Source organism: Carex rostrata, chromosome 13 (assembly GCF_964058835.1).
Source record: "Carex rostrata chromosome 13, lpCarRost1.2, whole genome shotgun sequence".
Classification (NCBI taxonomy): Eukaryota; Viridiplantae; Streptophyta; class Magnoliopsida; order Poales; family Cyperaceae; genus Carex; species Carex rostrata.
This window is the reverse complement of record NC_135930.1, coordinates 990487-1007911: the sequence shown is the minus strand read 5'-3', so window position 1 is coordinate 1007911 and position 17425 is coordinate 990487. Positions and strand designations below refer to the sequence as shown.

General features: G+C 34.2%; 1 protein-coding gene and 1 long non-coding RNA gene across 2 annotated transcripts; one reads left to right on the top strand and one right to left on the bottom strand.

Annotated features, from left to right (window-relative positions):
• Positions 1-2934: 2934 nt before the first annotated feature.
• Positions 2935-7391, top strand: LOC144563809 (double-strand break repair protein MRE11-like). Its single transcript, XM_078313269.1, has 10 exons — positions 2935-3002; positions 3351-3413; positions 3504-3567; positions 3656-3738; positions 4091-4204; positions 5046-5123; positions 5249-5320; positions 5610-5872; positions 6570-6681; positions 6782-7391. The coding sequence occupies exons 4-10, from the start codon at positions 3661-3663 to the stop codon at positions 7010-7012; spliced, it is 948 nt and encodes a 315-aa protein (XP_078169395.1). The 5' UTR covers positions 2935-3002; positions 3351-3413; positions 3504-3567; positions 3656-3660; the 3' UTR covers positions 7013-7391.
• Positions 7392-9899: 2508 nt separating this feature from the next.
• LOC144564724 (uncharacterized) lies at positions 9900-10949 on the bottom strand. Its single transcript, XR_013514719.1, has 2 exons — positions 10830-10949; positions 9900-10243 (listed from the first exon to the last, which is right to left on the bottom strand). It is a non-coding gene; the product is annotated as an uncharacterized LOC144564724 (long non-coding RNA).
• Positions 10950-17425: the final 6476 nt, after the last annotated feature.

Genomic DNA, 17425 nt, shown 5'->3' with positions numbered 1-17425 from the left:
TATCAGTTTTGACTTGGCACAAATATCGAAACAGGCCCCTATATCTACATGGGCACCGAATTTCAATTGCTTGGATGGAAGCTCATTGGAGCTCATTGTATTCAGTCAGGTAGCTAGGAGGATACAGATTCTGAGAGGTGTGGGGACATGTTAAATGATTGATGATGCTCAAATCTCTCCTGCTCCGAAGCAAATGATCGAACACCAAAAAGAGGTCTTCCTGTGTACGGTTCCAGGTGTCCATTGAGCTAAGACACTCGAAGCTTAGACTATTTTTACTTGTCAGATCTTTTACTCTTTTCAAGGCCAGTTCTTTTGCTCTGTTTTTGGTACAGAGGAAATGCATCCGCCCCAACAGTGCTGCTATTGTAATTCACGTTAGCTGTGTGCACCCCAACCAAATGTAAGCCTTATCCACGTCTAAAGTCATCCCTGAGGTTTCTAACTGAGAAGAAACCTCAGATTTGGCAGTTAAGTACCTCTGTTGTTTTCTTGCAATCCAGCATTAGCGATTTCCTTACGTCACTTGGCGTGCAATATGGTAGAAAGATATCTGCATGGTATATGTATTGATGTTGTGTTGGTTAGAGTAATGAATGTCCCTATGAATTGATGGAATTGACAGAATTACAGTAGCTTTGGCGTGTATCTACTGGTAAGGTAAAACATCTCTAAGGTAAAACAGGTGTTCGATGAAATTCTTGAAGGAGATTTTGTTCGATATCATAACCTTGTAAGAACGACTATGATCTGGTGCTAATGTTATTGAAGCTGGTTTATTATACAAGGATTAAGGTGCTACATGTAGTATGGTATTGCCTTGTGATGTTCGTAACGTTACTTAACTGGTAGCGAGTTTTCGAGTTCCCTCCTGAGATCAGATCTTTTCCCTCAGTGGCTTTGACTGGATCGAGTTGACCCACCGACTCACAGACCACAACACACCCACCGAAATACAAAATGAGAAACCCATACCCACTCATAAGGAAATCAACCTGAAGGTTTTAGTTTGACTAACAAACATAAATCAAGTAGGAGAGGTATCCCATGGCCATAAGTTCATGCCTGGGCATGCAATTTGGTACAAGGATGACCATTAAGGATCTATGTTTGTGTTGGTTGGCTTAGATTTCCACTGAATTTTCAGAATCTACTATAGGTTGTATCTTTTTTTTTGCATGTAATTTACTTGTAATTTCACCTCTTTTAAAGCAGAGAAAAGGTTTCTGTTGGTATTCGGATATGGAAAGTATTAATTCGAAATTTTGTCAATCTTACCAAATCTGGTTTGTTATCCATAGATTTTAATACTACTTGCAGTCTGGTACTGATTCATAATGTTAAATTCATAATTAAACTCCATAATGAACAATGGCTTAATTCGTTTGTGCTATAGATGCAGGACAATTTCTTAAATTGATGCTACGGATTTAATTTATTTTTTAAATTTAAGAGTTTGGGTATGGTTTTTTTTTTTTTATGCATAACTTTAAAAAAAAATTAATTATTATCTAATGAAAATGCTTATTGTCAGAGTTTTCCTAACCACCAAACAATGATAATTTGTTTCACAATTTTCGCATAGAATGGCAAGTCAATATTTACCCTGTTAACGAAACACAATCAGAGATATTGTTCATATTTAACTAAAATTATCAAAATAAGTTGTATTACTTGCTATTGTCATATTGTGACACATTTTGTTGTCATATTATAGATATTGTTATTATTCTAACGGTCATATATCCTCATCTTCATAGGATTTATATGCATTTGTGTATCTAAAATTAAGAATAAAAATATGTTTAGTTAAATAAGATTATTAAATGATAAGTAACATTCCTTGTATGTGATTATCTTAAAAAAACACGTATGTAATTATCTTTAATACCGCTAATACTGACTAATCCTTTTGTTTAAATAAAATATCTTTTAATTACTTTTTATTAAAATATTGGGTAAATTTCGCTGTAGGTCACTAAACTTTGTTATTTGTCACGAATTGGTCACTCAAGTTTGATTTGTCCCTTTTGAGTTACTCAACTTTGTTATTTGTCCCAATCAAGTCCCTCTACACTTTTCCATTCAAAATTTTAACGGAATATTCCTATTCCGTCCAAAAAACTAACGGAATATACTCATTCCATCCAAAATATTAACGGAATGAGCATATTCCATCCAAAATACTAACGGAATTAGTATATTCCGTTAAAATTTTGGATGAAAAAGTGTAGAGGGACTTGATTGGGACAAATAACAAAGTTGAGTGACTCAAAAGGGACAAATCAAACTTGAGTGACCAATTCGTGACAAATAACAAAGTTTAGTGACCTACAGCGAAATTTACCCTAAAATATTAAACTCCATTTTTCAGATGTTGTGATGGTTCAAGAGTAGAACTAGAGTGTTCTTAAGTTTATCAAGTGCATCAAACAATGATTGTTAAAATCCATTTACGAATGATGTGTTTACATACGAAAATTTAAAACTTTTGAATTAATTTAGTATAAAGTTAAGCGGTTAAAATTATAAAGTTTAGAAATTAATTTTAATGCATTCATTTATTGAATGTTTTTTGACTACTTGGTTCTATATAAAAATAGTAAAAAAAATTAAAATTTTCATATGTAGACACATTATTCGTAAATTAGATAGATTTCAACGGTTTAAATTTGTCGTTTGAAATTAATCCAATATGTTATAGGGTTGAATTCATCAGACATTTCGGTGAACTTAAGAACAGCCATTCTACTTTTGGTCCAAATTAAAAAAAAAAACTCTTAAATAAAGGGACCGGCCCGGCCCGGCCCAAGATTGTTTTTAATATCATGGGCAGCCTAGACCTTTGAGAATGTGTCTCAGAGACTCAGACTCAGTCGGTGAAGGGAGAATCAGCGCAACTCACTCGGACGGACGGACGGTGAGTCTCTTTCTTCCGCTCAAAACGCGGCCAGTCGGACGGTGAATCTCTTTCTTCCGCTCAAAACGCGGCCAGTCGGACGGTGAGTCTCTTTCTTCCGCTCAAAACGCGGCCAGTCGGGGATTACAGAGACAAAATATTGAAACAATGGTGACATTAGCTTGCTTGATATGGTAGATGTTCCAAATTTCAAGTAAGATACATTGCAAACAATTTTGACGCGGCCGGCTTGGTTGATTGATGAACATTAAATAGGTGAGAGATCTAATTGAAAAGGGTAGCAGGTCTATACCAAGTAGATCGGAGCTCAAACTCCCTTTAGTTAGAATAAATGTAATATTTTTTTCTTAAATAATTTCTTAGTAAATATATTAAAGAAATTAAATCAGTTTATACTTAATAGTAACTATTTTCCGTGTTATAATTTGAGGTTGACTACTCAGGATTTTCAACAATAAACCCTCAGAGGTTTGGCCAGAAGTATGTAGGGAAGGTAGTTTGTCTATAATTTATCAATCAACTAGGCTTATTTTTGCAGTGTGCTTATTAGACAGTGCGTACCCACTTACCATTTGACATATAGGTCGCCAATCCACAAGACATTCTCATCTTTTCTAAGGCTGCAAAGAAGCGCCAATCTGTTCAAGGTACTTGGTTCATTGTACTGTACCACAGGGCACGGTTGCATACCAGTTATTGTTTTGATTGTTAAAAGACTCATTGATTCATATGCAGACCCCATGGATGAATCAGAGAGATTTCGGCCAGAGGAATTAAATCAGAAAAATATTGAGGCTCTTATTGCAGAGAGCAATTTGGTATTCTAACTCAATCTCTTCTATTCAACTTTCAGCGAACTTTATAAACCTTATCTTACTTTAGAACTATTACGAAACAAAATTCATGGCTTAGCGATCTTTACATCTTCAAATTGATAATGCCAATATTTGTACTAAAGTGGTCCAGTGATTATCGTTTGGTCATATAGGATTTTGGTTTGGTTATGGTTTAGCACTTAATTTCTTAAGCAACTGTCGAATCCCATTCACTGACGTGCTGTACTGATATGAACAGAAAGTATGGTTATCCTAAGTACTTGTTAATGAGATACGTTATCAGGTCCTCCTTTAGCAAAAGAGCCTTAACAATATTATGCAATAAATTTGACAGAAAATGGAGATACTGCCAGTTAATGACTTGGATATTGCACTGCAAGATTTTGTGAACAAGGATGACATAACTGCATTTTCTGCTTGTCTTAAACGAAACCTTGAGGACACAAGAGTGAGTTGTGTTTTGTCTTTTTAGAATCTTGTTGATCATAATTATGTCCTGTGCTCTCATTTGCTGTCCCGGGCGCACCTTGGAGGGGGGGAGGAGGAATTGTTAGTTCAGTGATATGGTAGCAATGTTCAGGGGACCTCCTGAGCTGACCTGACTAATCAATTTGTTGTTTTGCCCCCGTCTTTTTTAAATGTTATTTAATGTTAAATATAAAAGGTCAACCTCCCAAGTAATCCAATTTTTGCCATTCAAAAATATGGAAGGACCATGAATATATAAAACCCACAAGTCAAGCACTAATATTTGCAACATTTTACATTTGAAGGAGGCTGATTTCCTTTTCTTATTGAGCTGGTTGGAGAGGGGTGTTTGTTGCTGGGGTTAATTAGTTTTTAAGATTGAGCCTGTGTTGCTTTCTTATTGAGCTGGTTCCCTGAGGGTAATTCCCCTGCAGACCATAATTTTAATTTTACTTATTTATGTTTACAATAAGAGTTCAATCTCTTCAGAACATCATTATTTTTTTGTCCAAATATAGGACCATTAATACATAAAATCTATGAGGCAAGCACCATTATGACAGCTTTGCAAATTCGTAGTGCAATCTATGAGGTTGCCGATTGGTTCCAGTTCTGGCTAACATTTGTCTTTCCATAATAAATAACAACCGTTACAGCTCTAACTTAACCAGGCCAGATTCATTACCAGCTGGTGGATACTAACATCTGCCAGTTCACCATTAAACTGTGTTCTCTGGTTCCTCACCGCTGGATTTGTCTTGAGCTTTAAACATGGGGGTTTAGTATGATCTTTATAATTCATTCATGCGTCTTATATGCAGAACAAGCTAAATTCTGAAGCTAATACTTCAAGCATTGAAGAAGAAGAAATCATTGTCAAAGTGAGTGAATACATGCAGGTACTAAGCCCTTATCTTGTCAAGTTGTCATGCTGTCTAGCTTTTAATTTGCGGGCATGTTTACATCAAAGTTTTGTTCATTTCCATTTTTATTTTGTTGCTTTGTTTTTCTAATCGTGTTTCAGGAACGAGCAAAGGAAAGGGCACTAAGACCCAAGGATAGTATAGGAATCTCTTCGAGTTCACAGATTATACCTGTTAGTAATTTTATTACTTCCCTCTTCCATTCTGTCATAATTACCTCTTAAGATTTGCTTTATATTATTTAAAACCAATTAAGTCAATAAAAAAAATTAGATAACTCTCACGTGAAATTCATCACTATATGATGATTAGATTGTCAAATCTACTTGTTGGTGCTGTATAAGTTAGGAAAATCCCCTGTTCTGTCTTTGACTGCAGCTTTACCCCTACCTGTTCAACCAAAATCTGGTCGATTCTTGCTATAAGTTCCCTATAATAAGGAGCTAAAATGTCCTTTTATAGGGTAATGACAAAGGAAAAACAGGGGTGGCTGCAAGTAGCACCAATGCATTTAGCGATGATGAAGTTGGTGGTGAGAGGTTTTCAATGCCGGCCTCCAATTTTGGCAGAGGAAGGGGGAGATCTGGAACCCGTAGGGGTTCAATGGATGGTGCAGACTCGGTTCCTTCAAGAAGAGGGAGAGGAAGAGGGCGTGGAGGGAAAGAGGGATCGAGCGGCTACAAGCAGTTGACTCTTGATTCTCTCATACCATGCCAATCTGCAAGGTTCTTTATCTGTTTGTTTTTTTATTTATTCTTTTTTTAATTATTTAAAAGCTTTCTATACCTATCTGGCAGAATCCAAAATACCACGGGGACTTGTGCAAGCGTTAGAGCCTGACTAGGTCCATTTTTTCTCCTTAAAATGTCAAAAATCAAAGGCAACCTCACATGGAACACCAATCGACCAGTTTAACAGGACTAGCAGTAAATGATCCAAATTTGTACAACCCAAAAGAAAATCCAGTCTGATCCAAAACCCAAACCAAAATGTATTCTGACCCTAGAAAAACACATGCATAACCCAATGTAGTTGTCAGGATGATAGCTTGTAATGACCTGAAGTTCATGAACTATGCACATAATTGACTAGATACCACAAGCTGATAGCTGGACTTAATTTAAATGAGTAAACCAAGATTCTAAATTGACTGGATCGGAATTTGACTGAAACACAAAATGATCCATTCAAATAGGTGAAATCCATAATTGACCTGAGCCCAGAAAATGAGCTGGCAAACCCTCATCGGAATTCGGAACCCCCACCACACCATCACCCACTTGCTTCATCTTGTGAAAAAAATGTGATATACTATTTCAGAAGGTTCATTAAAAATGTTTCCCAAAAAGAAAAGAGAAGAGTAAGAAATTTTAGAGATTGGATACAAATAAGGTCCAAATGGTGTTATTGTAATTTAAGCAGGACAGCATCAGTCTCAGCCACAGCAGCAGTGAGAACCATAGTAAAAGAAGAGGTGAACTCTTCCTTAAGTGAAGAAGAGACTTATGAAGCTACTGAAATTGTCGAAAATTCCGTATGCTCTCCGTTACTTTGATTCAAATTTATACCTAGTCATTTACCAGTCTCTGTACCTGTTGTACACCTAGCCAACCGTTTTATTCCCCTCATTCTAGGAGCCCGAAGAAAGTGTACAAGGGAAAGGTCGAAAAAGAGGTGCAACTAGAGGTACGGGCAGAGGCGCTCTACACCTGCAAATAGGGGTAGAAAGGCAGAAAGCTCTTTCGCCCATAATTTGTTCATGCACCGAGACCAAGATGAAGATGAAGATGATGATGATGATGATGATGATGATGATGATGATGATGATGGTGATGATGATGTTGTCAGTGCATCAAATCGGATGAAGAAGGCTCCACCTCAACCTCAACCTCGTGTAAGTCCATTCTTTTTTCCTATTTTTTGTTTAGTTTATGTTGGGTCTTAGAAAATAATCTTGAGCAAATGGCTATACATTGCCTCATACTTTGGGTTGATGTATCTTCCTATTAACTTGGTAATAGCTAGCTAGCAAATTTTGTGGCTTCTGTTCCTGGAATGAAAATGAATTCTACATGTAGTTTCGTGAGATGTGCTTCCTTGCAATTGAAAGCCTCTCCTCTCCTCTCCTGTCAACTAATTTTAAAATGCGGTGGTTCACTAATCTGTGTTTTCATTATACCAAAATCTTTAGCTTTTATATTAGCTTTTGATTTATATATATTGATGCTCTAGGTTTTTCTAGGAATGTAAGTTTGATCTATGTACTTTTGGCCTACGGGCATGAACTACGCAAAAAAAAAAAAAAAAAAAAAAAAAAATGAAATGCGGTGGTTGATATGCAATTTGATTCTGTGATATAATTAATAATTATATGTGGAGTTTAGGTTCGAACATGATTCAGTTCGTCTGGCTGGTATAATTATAATTAAAGGGCGTTAAATTATGGTTCGTGCGTGCGTCAACGAACTCTTGAGGGGTTTAACGATTGATTGGCTGGTACTCTGGTAGCAATTCACCGTGTCAATTTTCAAGTAAATATCATATCATAAATTCATAATTAAGGTGAAGATAGCTAACAAACCTAGTTGAACACCTGGAATGCAGTGACATGACATCGGACGAAATAATTGCTTTTCTTTTTACTCTTTTACTGTTTACTTCATGAGTTCTGGTCTTCGGGAGACATGATGAGTGAGAGCGAGGTCTTCGTGCCGACACTAGAAAAAGCATCTAACAACTCGTAGAGTTCATAAGTTAACACACGCGACCCACGACTTATTTACATTTATTTATGAACTATTAATAAAATTATAAGAGTAGAAGGGTGTTCTTAAGTTCACAAGTCAGTTTCTCTGAGAACTCAATTTTAAAACTCATCTACCACAGAGTTTTAAATAACAAATCTGAACCGTTGAAACTCATCTAATTTATGAGTGATGCTTCTATATGTAAAATTTTTAAATCTTCAAATTAATTTAGTATAGTGTCAAGCGGTCAAAATTAAAAGATTTATAAATTTATTTTAATGCATTCATTTTTTAAACGTCATTTTACAACTTATATGAGAAATTTCAAATATTGACGTGGTGCTTGCTGCTTACAATTTCAATTGGAAACATGTGGCACATTTGTTAACTTAGCAATCTTACTAAATCAACCATTTGTCTTAAAGTCCACATACGTTTCATATTAGAATGTGCTTGTACATCAAAATTTTTAATTTTTTCAAAGAAAGAAATTTTTGTTTAGATAGATTAAAAAAAAAATTACTGTTTTGTTTTGTTTGGTCCAAAATATTTTAATAAACTGTGATTTTTGACCTATCTAAATAATAGTATCAATTTCAGAAAAAGTATAAAATTTGTCTCCAAGCACATTTCTATATGGAGGTCATGTTGAGCGGTTTAAATCAACTGCTTAAATTTTGAAAATAAAAATAAGAATGCAAGATACGATTGAGATTTGAAAGATAAGAAATATTTGAACCATGTTTTTTTTTTTTAAATAATAAGTATGTATTTTTCAATAGTCAATTGTTTCTTATGCATCAAACAAGTGTGTATTACGCAAATATTTCGAACAATGAGTGTGAAACTTTAAAATAATAATATACATTTTGCAATGGTTAATTATGAATTCTCGAGACGAATGTTGAGTATGGAAGTTCAAAATAATTATTGAAACGTGTTTTGACCGCAGGTAATATATGTGTGATGTGTTATCAGTAAAAAAAAAAGTATGTATATTAAAATAATAAATAACAGAATCGTGTGTACTCTGAACTGCTCGAAAAAAATACAGGTTATTTAGAAGTTACTTGACCGTCCGAAAAATTAAAGGGAAAATTTCTGGTGTGTCCATTTAAATATTTAAAATAATCAATTTATTCATAAAATTATTATAATGTCCAATATTTCATAAAAAAATAACCTTTTCTCTGCTATCTTCTTTTATTTATTTTATATTCAATTTAATCATTTTAAAAAGTAAATTAACCACTGTACCCTTTAAATATAAATGGAGATGTTCATTAATTTTAATAGTTTCTTGGATAAATTTCGCCGGAGGTCACTAAACTTTGTCATTTGTCACAAATTGATCACTAAGTTTGATTTGTTCATCTATAGTCATTGAATTTTCATTTGTTCCAATTAAATCACTCTCTATCTTTTTTATCCAAAAAAAGAACATAATATGCTAATTTCATTCAAAATACTAACGGAATGAGCATATTTCGTCCAAAATACTAACGGAATATACTCATTAATCCAAAATAATAATAGGAGGTTATATTTTATTATTTCTTTTGAATGAAAAAAAGTTAAAGAGTGACTTGATTAGAACAAATAAAAAATTGAGTAGCTATAAAAGGACCAATTAGACTTGAGTTACCAATTCGTGACAAAGGAAAAAAAAATAGTTACCTTGGGTGAAATTTACCCTTGTTTCTTGATGAAATATGCTTATTCTTGATGAAATAAGTATATTAGTATTTTTTGTGAGAATATTAAATATTATAGTGATTTTATGGATAAATTAGTTATTTTGAAAGTTTACATGGATATATCGGAATTTTTTTCCAAAATTAAATTATACTAGAAAACAGCCTCGCGTTGCTTCGGCAGTGGTTTATGAAATGCGATACATACATGTTATGCAAGTAATAGTCTACACATGAATCAACAAAAACAAAATACTGTACATGTCATTATGTCAAGCAAGCTGTAGTTTGCATATGCAAACAAAATATAGTACAACAAAAATTAAGTCGATACTATCTATGAGAGTATTAAATTTCTATCGCAATTAAAAAATGTTTTGTAATATTCATTGGTTGTGTTTGGAAGTGCGATAAGCAAACATAGTTATACTATAGACATAGGTTTACCAAAATAATTTCAATTGTTCTCAACATGGAGACAATATAAAAATAAAAAAATGAAGTCTCTCTTTATCAACTAAGATGAACCACGTGAGTATTTTGTTCTATCTGTTGGGTTATAGGATGTCCATAACTTGATTTCCAACAAAATTGTTGGTCAGTACACCTCGACATTAAGTCTTGCCAGTGGGACTATCTTCTTCTGCATAGCCCTCTGAAATTTTATGGAAATGTGATAGGTAAACAAATATTGAAACTACATGAATGAAATTTTGTGTTTATAAAAAAAAAGTGTTTGATATTATTTGTATTTATATGATTATAACAAATGAAATAATGGTGAGGATGTAATTTTACCAATATATGTTGGTTGTTTCAGGTACATAATATACCTTCTCAGTCGCTCAATTGCACTACATAAAAAAAATCTTACATACCTATCCTCAATTTCATTCCACCAAAAAAAAAAAAAAGTTGCCCCATCATGCTTCAGTGCTTCTACAAAATTTAGAGAGAATTGGGAGACATTTTGATTTTTAAAGAAACTAAGAGTGGAGGGCAAATGACATTCCCAAATGCTTTAAAAGGGTGCACAATAATCCTTGTTTAGTTTTTGTGTACATGACATTATGATATATTGTAGGGGTGTGTATGGAATCTAAAAGAAAACTAAGAGAGGGGGAGGTGAGAGAGAGAGAGAGAGAAGCTAAATAGTTTGTGATGTTTTTAATAATTTCGAAGTTGGCAGCCTCTGCCAAGGTTTCAAAAAAATAAAGAGAGAGAGAGAGAGAGAGGCAGACCTTGCTGCCAGATGGAGCACTCTATTTAGGCCGGAATATTTTTTGGTTCCTGTCAGAAAAACATTCATTAGTGATACTTAGTTTAATTCAATAAACAACTTTTAATCCAGCAAGATATTCATTATTGGAAATTATTTAACTAATAATTGGAGATTCCATATTACATCTCACTGATTTGTACCAGCAATAAACAATCATATGAAAAATCATAAACCTCAACGAGACCGAAATTTCAAAAGTTTGAAGCTGTAATCCTGCAACATTGAATAAATACTAATAATTAATATGCTCTCTACTGGTTTTCAATTATAGATAATTATAGCAAGGATCAAGTCAGGCAACATATTCGAGGTCTTGAAATCACAATAGATGATTGGTATCTCAGCACTGTGCAAAATATTAGAGGTCTTGAAATCACAATACATGATTGGTATGTCAGCACTGTGTAAGAAGGCGATCCCCTTGACTATTCCAACCGCTATATTCAGTCTTGTTCCCCATGATAATGTCGTTGATACCCCTACTGGAATAAAAAGAATCAAATCAATCACATCATGCTTATTGCTATACATCTGAAAGTTGCAGGACCAATCCAGAAAATAAATTGTTAATAAGATGAATCTAATTTAAGACAAGACATGTTACTATATAAAGGAAGCTAAACACAACACTTGCTGATTTTGAGTATGTAAACAACTATCAGGTGATTCCAATTTATTTAAGCATTTCAACAGACATATTATGGGCTAACATTGGAGCATACTGAATGGTGCTTTGCATGGCAAGTTACCATCTATCCACAGCTGCTGTCGGTGGTCCTTTTTGTGCAAATACCACAAAAATATCTCAAGTTACAACTCATAACTGACATTTCATTCTGACCGGTACAGTGTGTTATGAAAAAGTATGCTACATTTAATATTGACTGTTACATTATAATTCTAGTTAGCTACTTTTACCTCATCTAGTAGGAAATCAATAAAAGTTTTCAGATGCCATGTTCCATAATACTTTATATGAAATAATCATAATGAGGTTTGTTTCAATTAATGCCACCATGTACATTTTCAGCTATTTTTGACTCATGTTAATGTTGGATTTACTGATTTGGTGTTAGTAGGAAACAAAAGAAATGTAGTAGAGCATTTGCAAATAACTAAATGGTAAAACTTGGAATAATTTACAAAATCATATAAAATATGAACTTCAAAAACTTTTTGTCATATGGCAACCTGGCCGGTGAAAGGTAGACGAAGATTGATGCCTTCAAGGCCATCCCATCTTTTCCAATCCCACCAGGCAAATGAATCTTTAAATTGAAATTTGATGGAGACCAATTATAATTTTCCACTTTATAGTTTTAAAAAAAACTTCACTTCTCCCTTGTTTTCAGTGATCTTACAATTATATCATGGTCAAACAAAGTACAACTACCGTAAATTATTTATTTTAAATTAAATCTCAAAAGCAGGGTTAAGATTTTGGATCTATTTACAGAACAAATGTGTATATCATAGTGCTGGTGTGACCAGCAGTAGTATGACACCTTATTTAGCCATTTATCTCTCATTTCTGCTTTCGTGATTCATCAGTAGTAAACTTTACAAAGGTCCATTTTAATGCTTCATCAATGCGAGCATCATAGTCATACCTAGTTGCTATAAATGGACCACCAGTTGTCCAACCAAAGTTCATTCCTCCATACTACTAAACCAATAAGAAAGTTTCGATGAGAAAAAAGAAGCAAAATATGTTGAGCTTTCCATTTTCAAGTTCTTGGTTTTTGTACCATGTAGTAATTAACAAAGGATCCTCCATTTTAATAAATTTGGTGACTGCAAATGCCATGTCCTGGACCGGCTGGTGCTGGTGTACCAAATGCCGTATCCCTAAAATAAAACAAATAAATGAGTAATAAATATACAACAACTATCACATCAGAAGAAAATGTATTATGCACAAATTTAAATACAAAATATGACCATGCAGTCCAAGCCTCAGTCCACATAATGGGCTTGTAAGGCTTATTGGGAGAGAAATAATCACAGTAGAATCCGTTGCAAGTGTTAATCTGTTTTCAGAATTAAAATCGAAAGCTGAGTTACCAAAAAAAAAACCTGGCTACCTGGATAACTAAAATTTAGAAAAATGAAATAAAATCAAAATACAAAAAACAAACTGTGTACCACAGGATCTGGGGCATCATCTTGTTTGCACACAATCCATGGTAAGCCAGTATTGAGCCTAATCGATGGAAAACAAATCAATTCCTTTGAAAAGATAAAACAAAAGAGAGCTGCATGCAGTCAAAGGAGGCAGAAAAACAGGGGGGAGTTCTCCTGTGAAATAAATCTCATAATGAGTAAATCAGTCTCTATCAAAATCAGTACCAGGTGCAATTTCAGTGGGTGATCAGCATACTGGTATTGTAACTCTCTTTGTACGTTTTTATCATATGATCTTCCCAGATGGTTTGGTAACCATAGCATAACATGTTAGCATAGATGAATTTACCTGACGTGTCATTCAGATTGTGGCAGGCGATGAGTAGATTTCAATATCGTCTCTGTTCTTTTTGCTGCTTTAAGTGAATAAGTAGATGTACTGTTTTGTTAGGTACTTAATATGGGGTGATATCATGGGCAGAATGAACAAAACTATTCCACCTAATTTTTTCCTGATAAAAAGTCAGCTGATTTTCTAGATTGTAAGAATTTCTCATAGATGATCAATCTCGAACTCAAATTTTCAATCCACTAACAAAGTTCGCTTGAAAGCTGAATCATGGACACCTATGCTTTGATTGTTTCTAATTTTCAAAATATTAGGAACCAAACTCAAAAATCCTCAAAGGCTGAAAAAAACATTGTTGGAGCATAGTAGTGAGAAAAAATAAAGATAGAATTGACAGAAAAAAGAGGCAACAATGAGATGGGAATCAGAGATTGATCCATGTGAAGAGCGCCGAGCTTACAACTATGACGACATGTATGATCCAAATAAAGTTTATTTTGCATTTCACATTCCAAGATCTATAAACCTAAAACTTTTAGATAGTTAATTTATATTATCTAGGAAAATATACAGCTTATACGGATAAGATTTGATTCAACAAAATAAGTGTTCATTTCATACATTAGAAAAATACAATTTCATTTTGTATTTTGAATAGTTTGAATTTTAATCAACGTACATATGCCTAGGAGAGCAATTTTGGTTTCAGAGATAAGAACTCTAAGACGTGGTTCGTACAAATCAGAATTATTTCAACCAACTATTAATAATCACAAAAATCAGCTTAGTAAAAAGTTATTGTTGGAAGTACAATTTTTGCCTCATGACAACAATCGACCATTTGTCAATGAATAGAAAAAGAGAGGACTCGGATTCTTCTAAGCGGGGTGTTCTCCGAATCCAAAGCCGGCGGCGCTGTGTTCTTCCTCTTCAAACCCTAGATGCTCTCTCTCTCTTTCCTCAGGAATTGTTATGCTTGTCCGACATCCACTAGTATGCCTCTAATTTTCATGGAAATTAATCCATCTCGGAACTCCTATTTTATTGATTTACGCTACATTTTTTATATCATTTATCTCATTATTTGAGCAAGTTGTTACGAATGAAAATTGTCCAATACCAATCTTCAATTTTTGTATGTTACTTTTTTCATGGTAATCCATCTCGGAACTCCGATGGATGCAGGTTTTGATAGCTAATTATAGTTTAATTTTTGCATTTTGGTCTTTGAATTTCATTAGAGCCTGGTCTAATTTGGGAAGTTGCAATTGTATAGGTTAAGAAGAGCAAGTAAAGCTATTAGAAGGTAACTTTAATTTTTGCTAAACAAATTATATATCTTTCCTGCTGTTTGGTACAAAACTAGGGGTTGTCAATCTCTTTTTCCAGAAAAGAAAATGAATAAGCCTTATGCCTTAAAAAATGAAGTAAAGCTCTAATGTATTGGAAATGTTTATGCTGCCAAGCTTGTTTAGGAGCATCAACACACTTTTCTCAGGGTGTCCAATTCTTGAAGACATGTCATTGGAAGGTTGCACCGGTGAATTTTCGTGCATTTTCAGTTAGAAGCTGAAGTACTTGTCTCTTCGTCATTGCTTCTTGCATCTGCACAGTAAAAGATTCATGTATGTACTCTCTTCCCTCCTTGGGGATGCAGTCAAGTCAGGAATTGATATTTGTTGTGCATACCAATTAGGTGGGGAAGACTTTGTGTGGAAAACTCTACGTACAACTGCCGTGGGCAACACGCTTTCTTTTATGCAAAATCTTTGCCATTGTCTTGAGTTAGGTGACTATTTTGGTGGCCTTTCAAATGTCACAGTTCTCGAATTACATAGCGAAGACATGATAGTAAGCATCCAATTTTACAAACATATTTTTACTGTGACAGTTCTCTTGGTTTTATTGACCTTCACATCGGGGAAGCACTAATATTACAAACATATTTTTATTATCACAACATATAATAGAAGATGATGCAAATAACACTCCACACTACAAAATTATTCAAATAACATAAACATGGAAATAATCTCCACACACACTCTTTATCTTTCCACTCTCACAGAGAATCACTCATACAGAGGCTTAGTTGCAAATGTTGAATAACACCTCTATTTATAGGTGGTTATGGAGCTGGATCAGATTTTCTAGAATATTACATAAATCACAAAATATTTTAAAAAATTATTACATAGATCACAAAATATTCAAGTTTTTTGAGTTAGATATCTTTTGCGATATTTGTAGAAACTTTCTAGAATACATAGATATCGTCAACAATATAATATATCCAGAGAAAATAACTTCAGATATTTTTTTAGTAATCTAGAAAATATCTCATTTCCTACAATATAGTCCAATAATGTGGATCTTCAACATGTGTGCTATACAAATCGTACATGATGAATCTCAACACATATCTTGAATCTTGTGAATATTTTTCTTTACATTTCTCTCATGATGTGTGCAGAGTATATTGGAAGTGGCATTACCAAACCTCGAAGCCTTCTATAGCGTAATGGATTTGTGTCTTGGTGGTTGGTGCATGACTTGTAATTTCAGTTGCAATGTTCCTTCAACAAACACCTAATTTTGAGAAGATCACCTTATACATGGGTGCAATACATTGTCGGGGGAGGAAACTGACGTCCACCAAACAGTGGATAATTTAATGTGGGTGGACTTTTCTCGATGCAAGAATCTTAAGCGGATTGATATCAAACTTTCAAATGATTATATTAGAACCCATAAAGTTGACAAGACTTTGCTCCTAAGCAGGAAACAAGTTAAGAATATGGAGGTTGTTATAGCAAGGCACACTTGATCATTTTTCTTCTTTTTTATGTTTTAGTGTGATAAATCTAGTGGGGCTGCTTTTTTAGTTGTTATAACAATAGTAGTCTATGTATTCCTCACTTAGATTCAGCTAGTACTGCACCATCTCAGTTTATGAGAATAGTAGTCTATGTATTCCTCAGTTATGACAATAGTAGTCTATGTACTCAGTTTTGTTTTTGTATTGTGATATTTATAGCAATGCTTTCTGATTTGCAGTCTAAACGAGCCCTAACCGTGCAGAATAATAAAGAGATGGCTGATGCAAACCGAAGATCGTTTCGTCCAGCAAACCAAAATTTTCTCCAACTACCGATAATATATTATGCGAATGATAGACGACTCAATTCAGTTGCTAGACTAGCTATATGTAATAAATGTTGTCCCTATACATAGTGAAATATAAAGACGTTTGAACCTGGTACACCTGAAATCATCAACTGTGCTACATTGTTTCAGAATTGCGTGAAGCAGGAAAAAGAAAGAAGAAAAGGACAGAAAATGAAGGAAGGCGAGGACAGTGAGATCCTCAATTTGTTTGGTAATAGCTTGAGAAGAAGGAATGAAGAAACACCTTCGAACCTCACTCAGCCTCACTCGGCCAATCTGACAAGTAGCAGCATAAAAGCCTGAATTGGCTATGCAGACTGGCCACCCACGATGCTATGCAAATCCTCAATTTAAGCCAGGAAATAGTAATATGACTAATAACGTAGCAAAGGCTGCTAAGCAAAGAACGGACTCTTAAGTTGCCTGAGCAACTGAATGGATAAAAGGCCTAATTAAGCATGTGAATATTTCTGAGGGCTAGGAGGTGCTACCTAGGTGTTCTATTTAAGAGGAAACGATGCAAGGAAAGGGAGCGCTTGTCAGATTGCTTAATGGAGTTCAAAAAGAGCGCAAACAAACTTGAAACATGTGTGTACAGCATGTATATAATGCGCTAGTGATGGGCTGAACAAAGAAAATGTTGAAATGTGCTAGAAACATGTCAATTGTGCAAGCGTTTAATTTAACCATGTAGCACTGCGGAAGTCATGTTTCAAAGCAGGGGTCCTTTTCAGTTTTGTCCTAGTTTTAGCTTGGAGTAAATGCTCCCAATATTCTATACCAAAACTTAAATTGGAAATTACATTTATAAAAATAACGCAATTCATGTTATAAAAATGATGGTCTTTTTAGTCTGCACATTTTTTTTTTTGACACAAACAATAAAATCCAAGAAAAAATATGAGATAAATTAA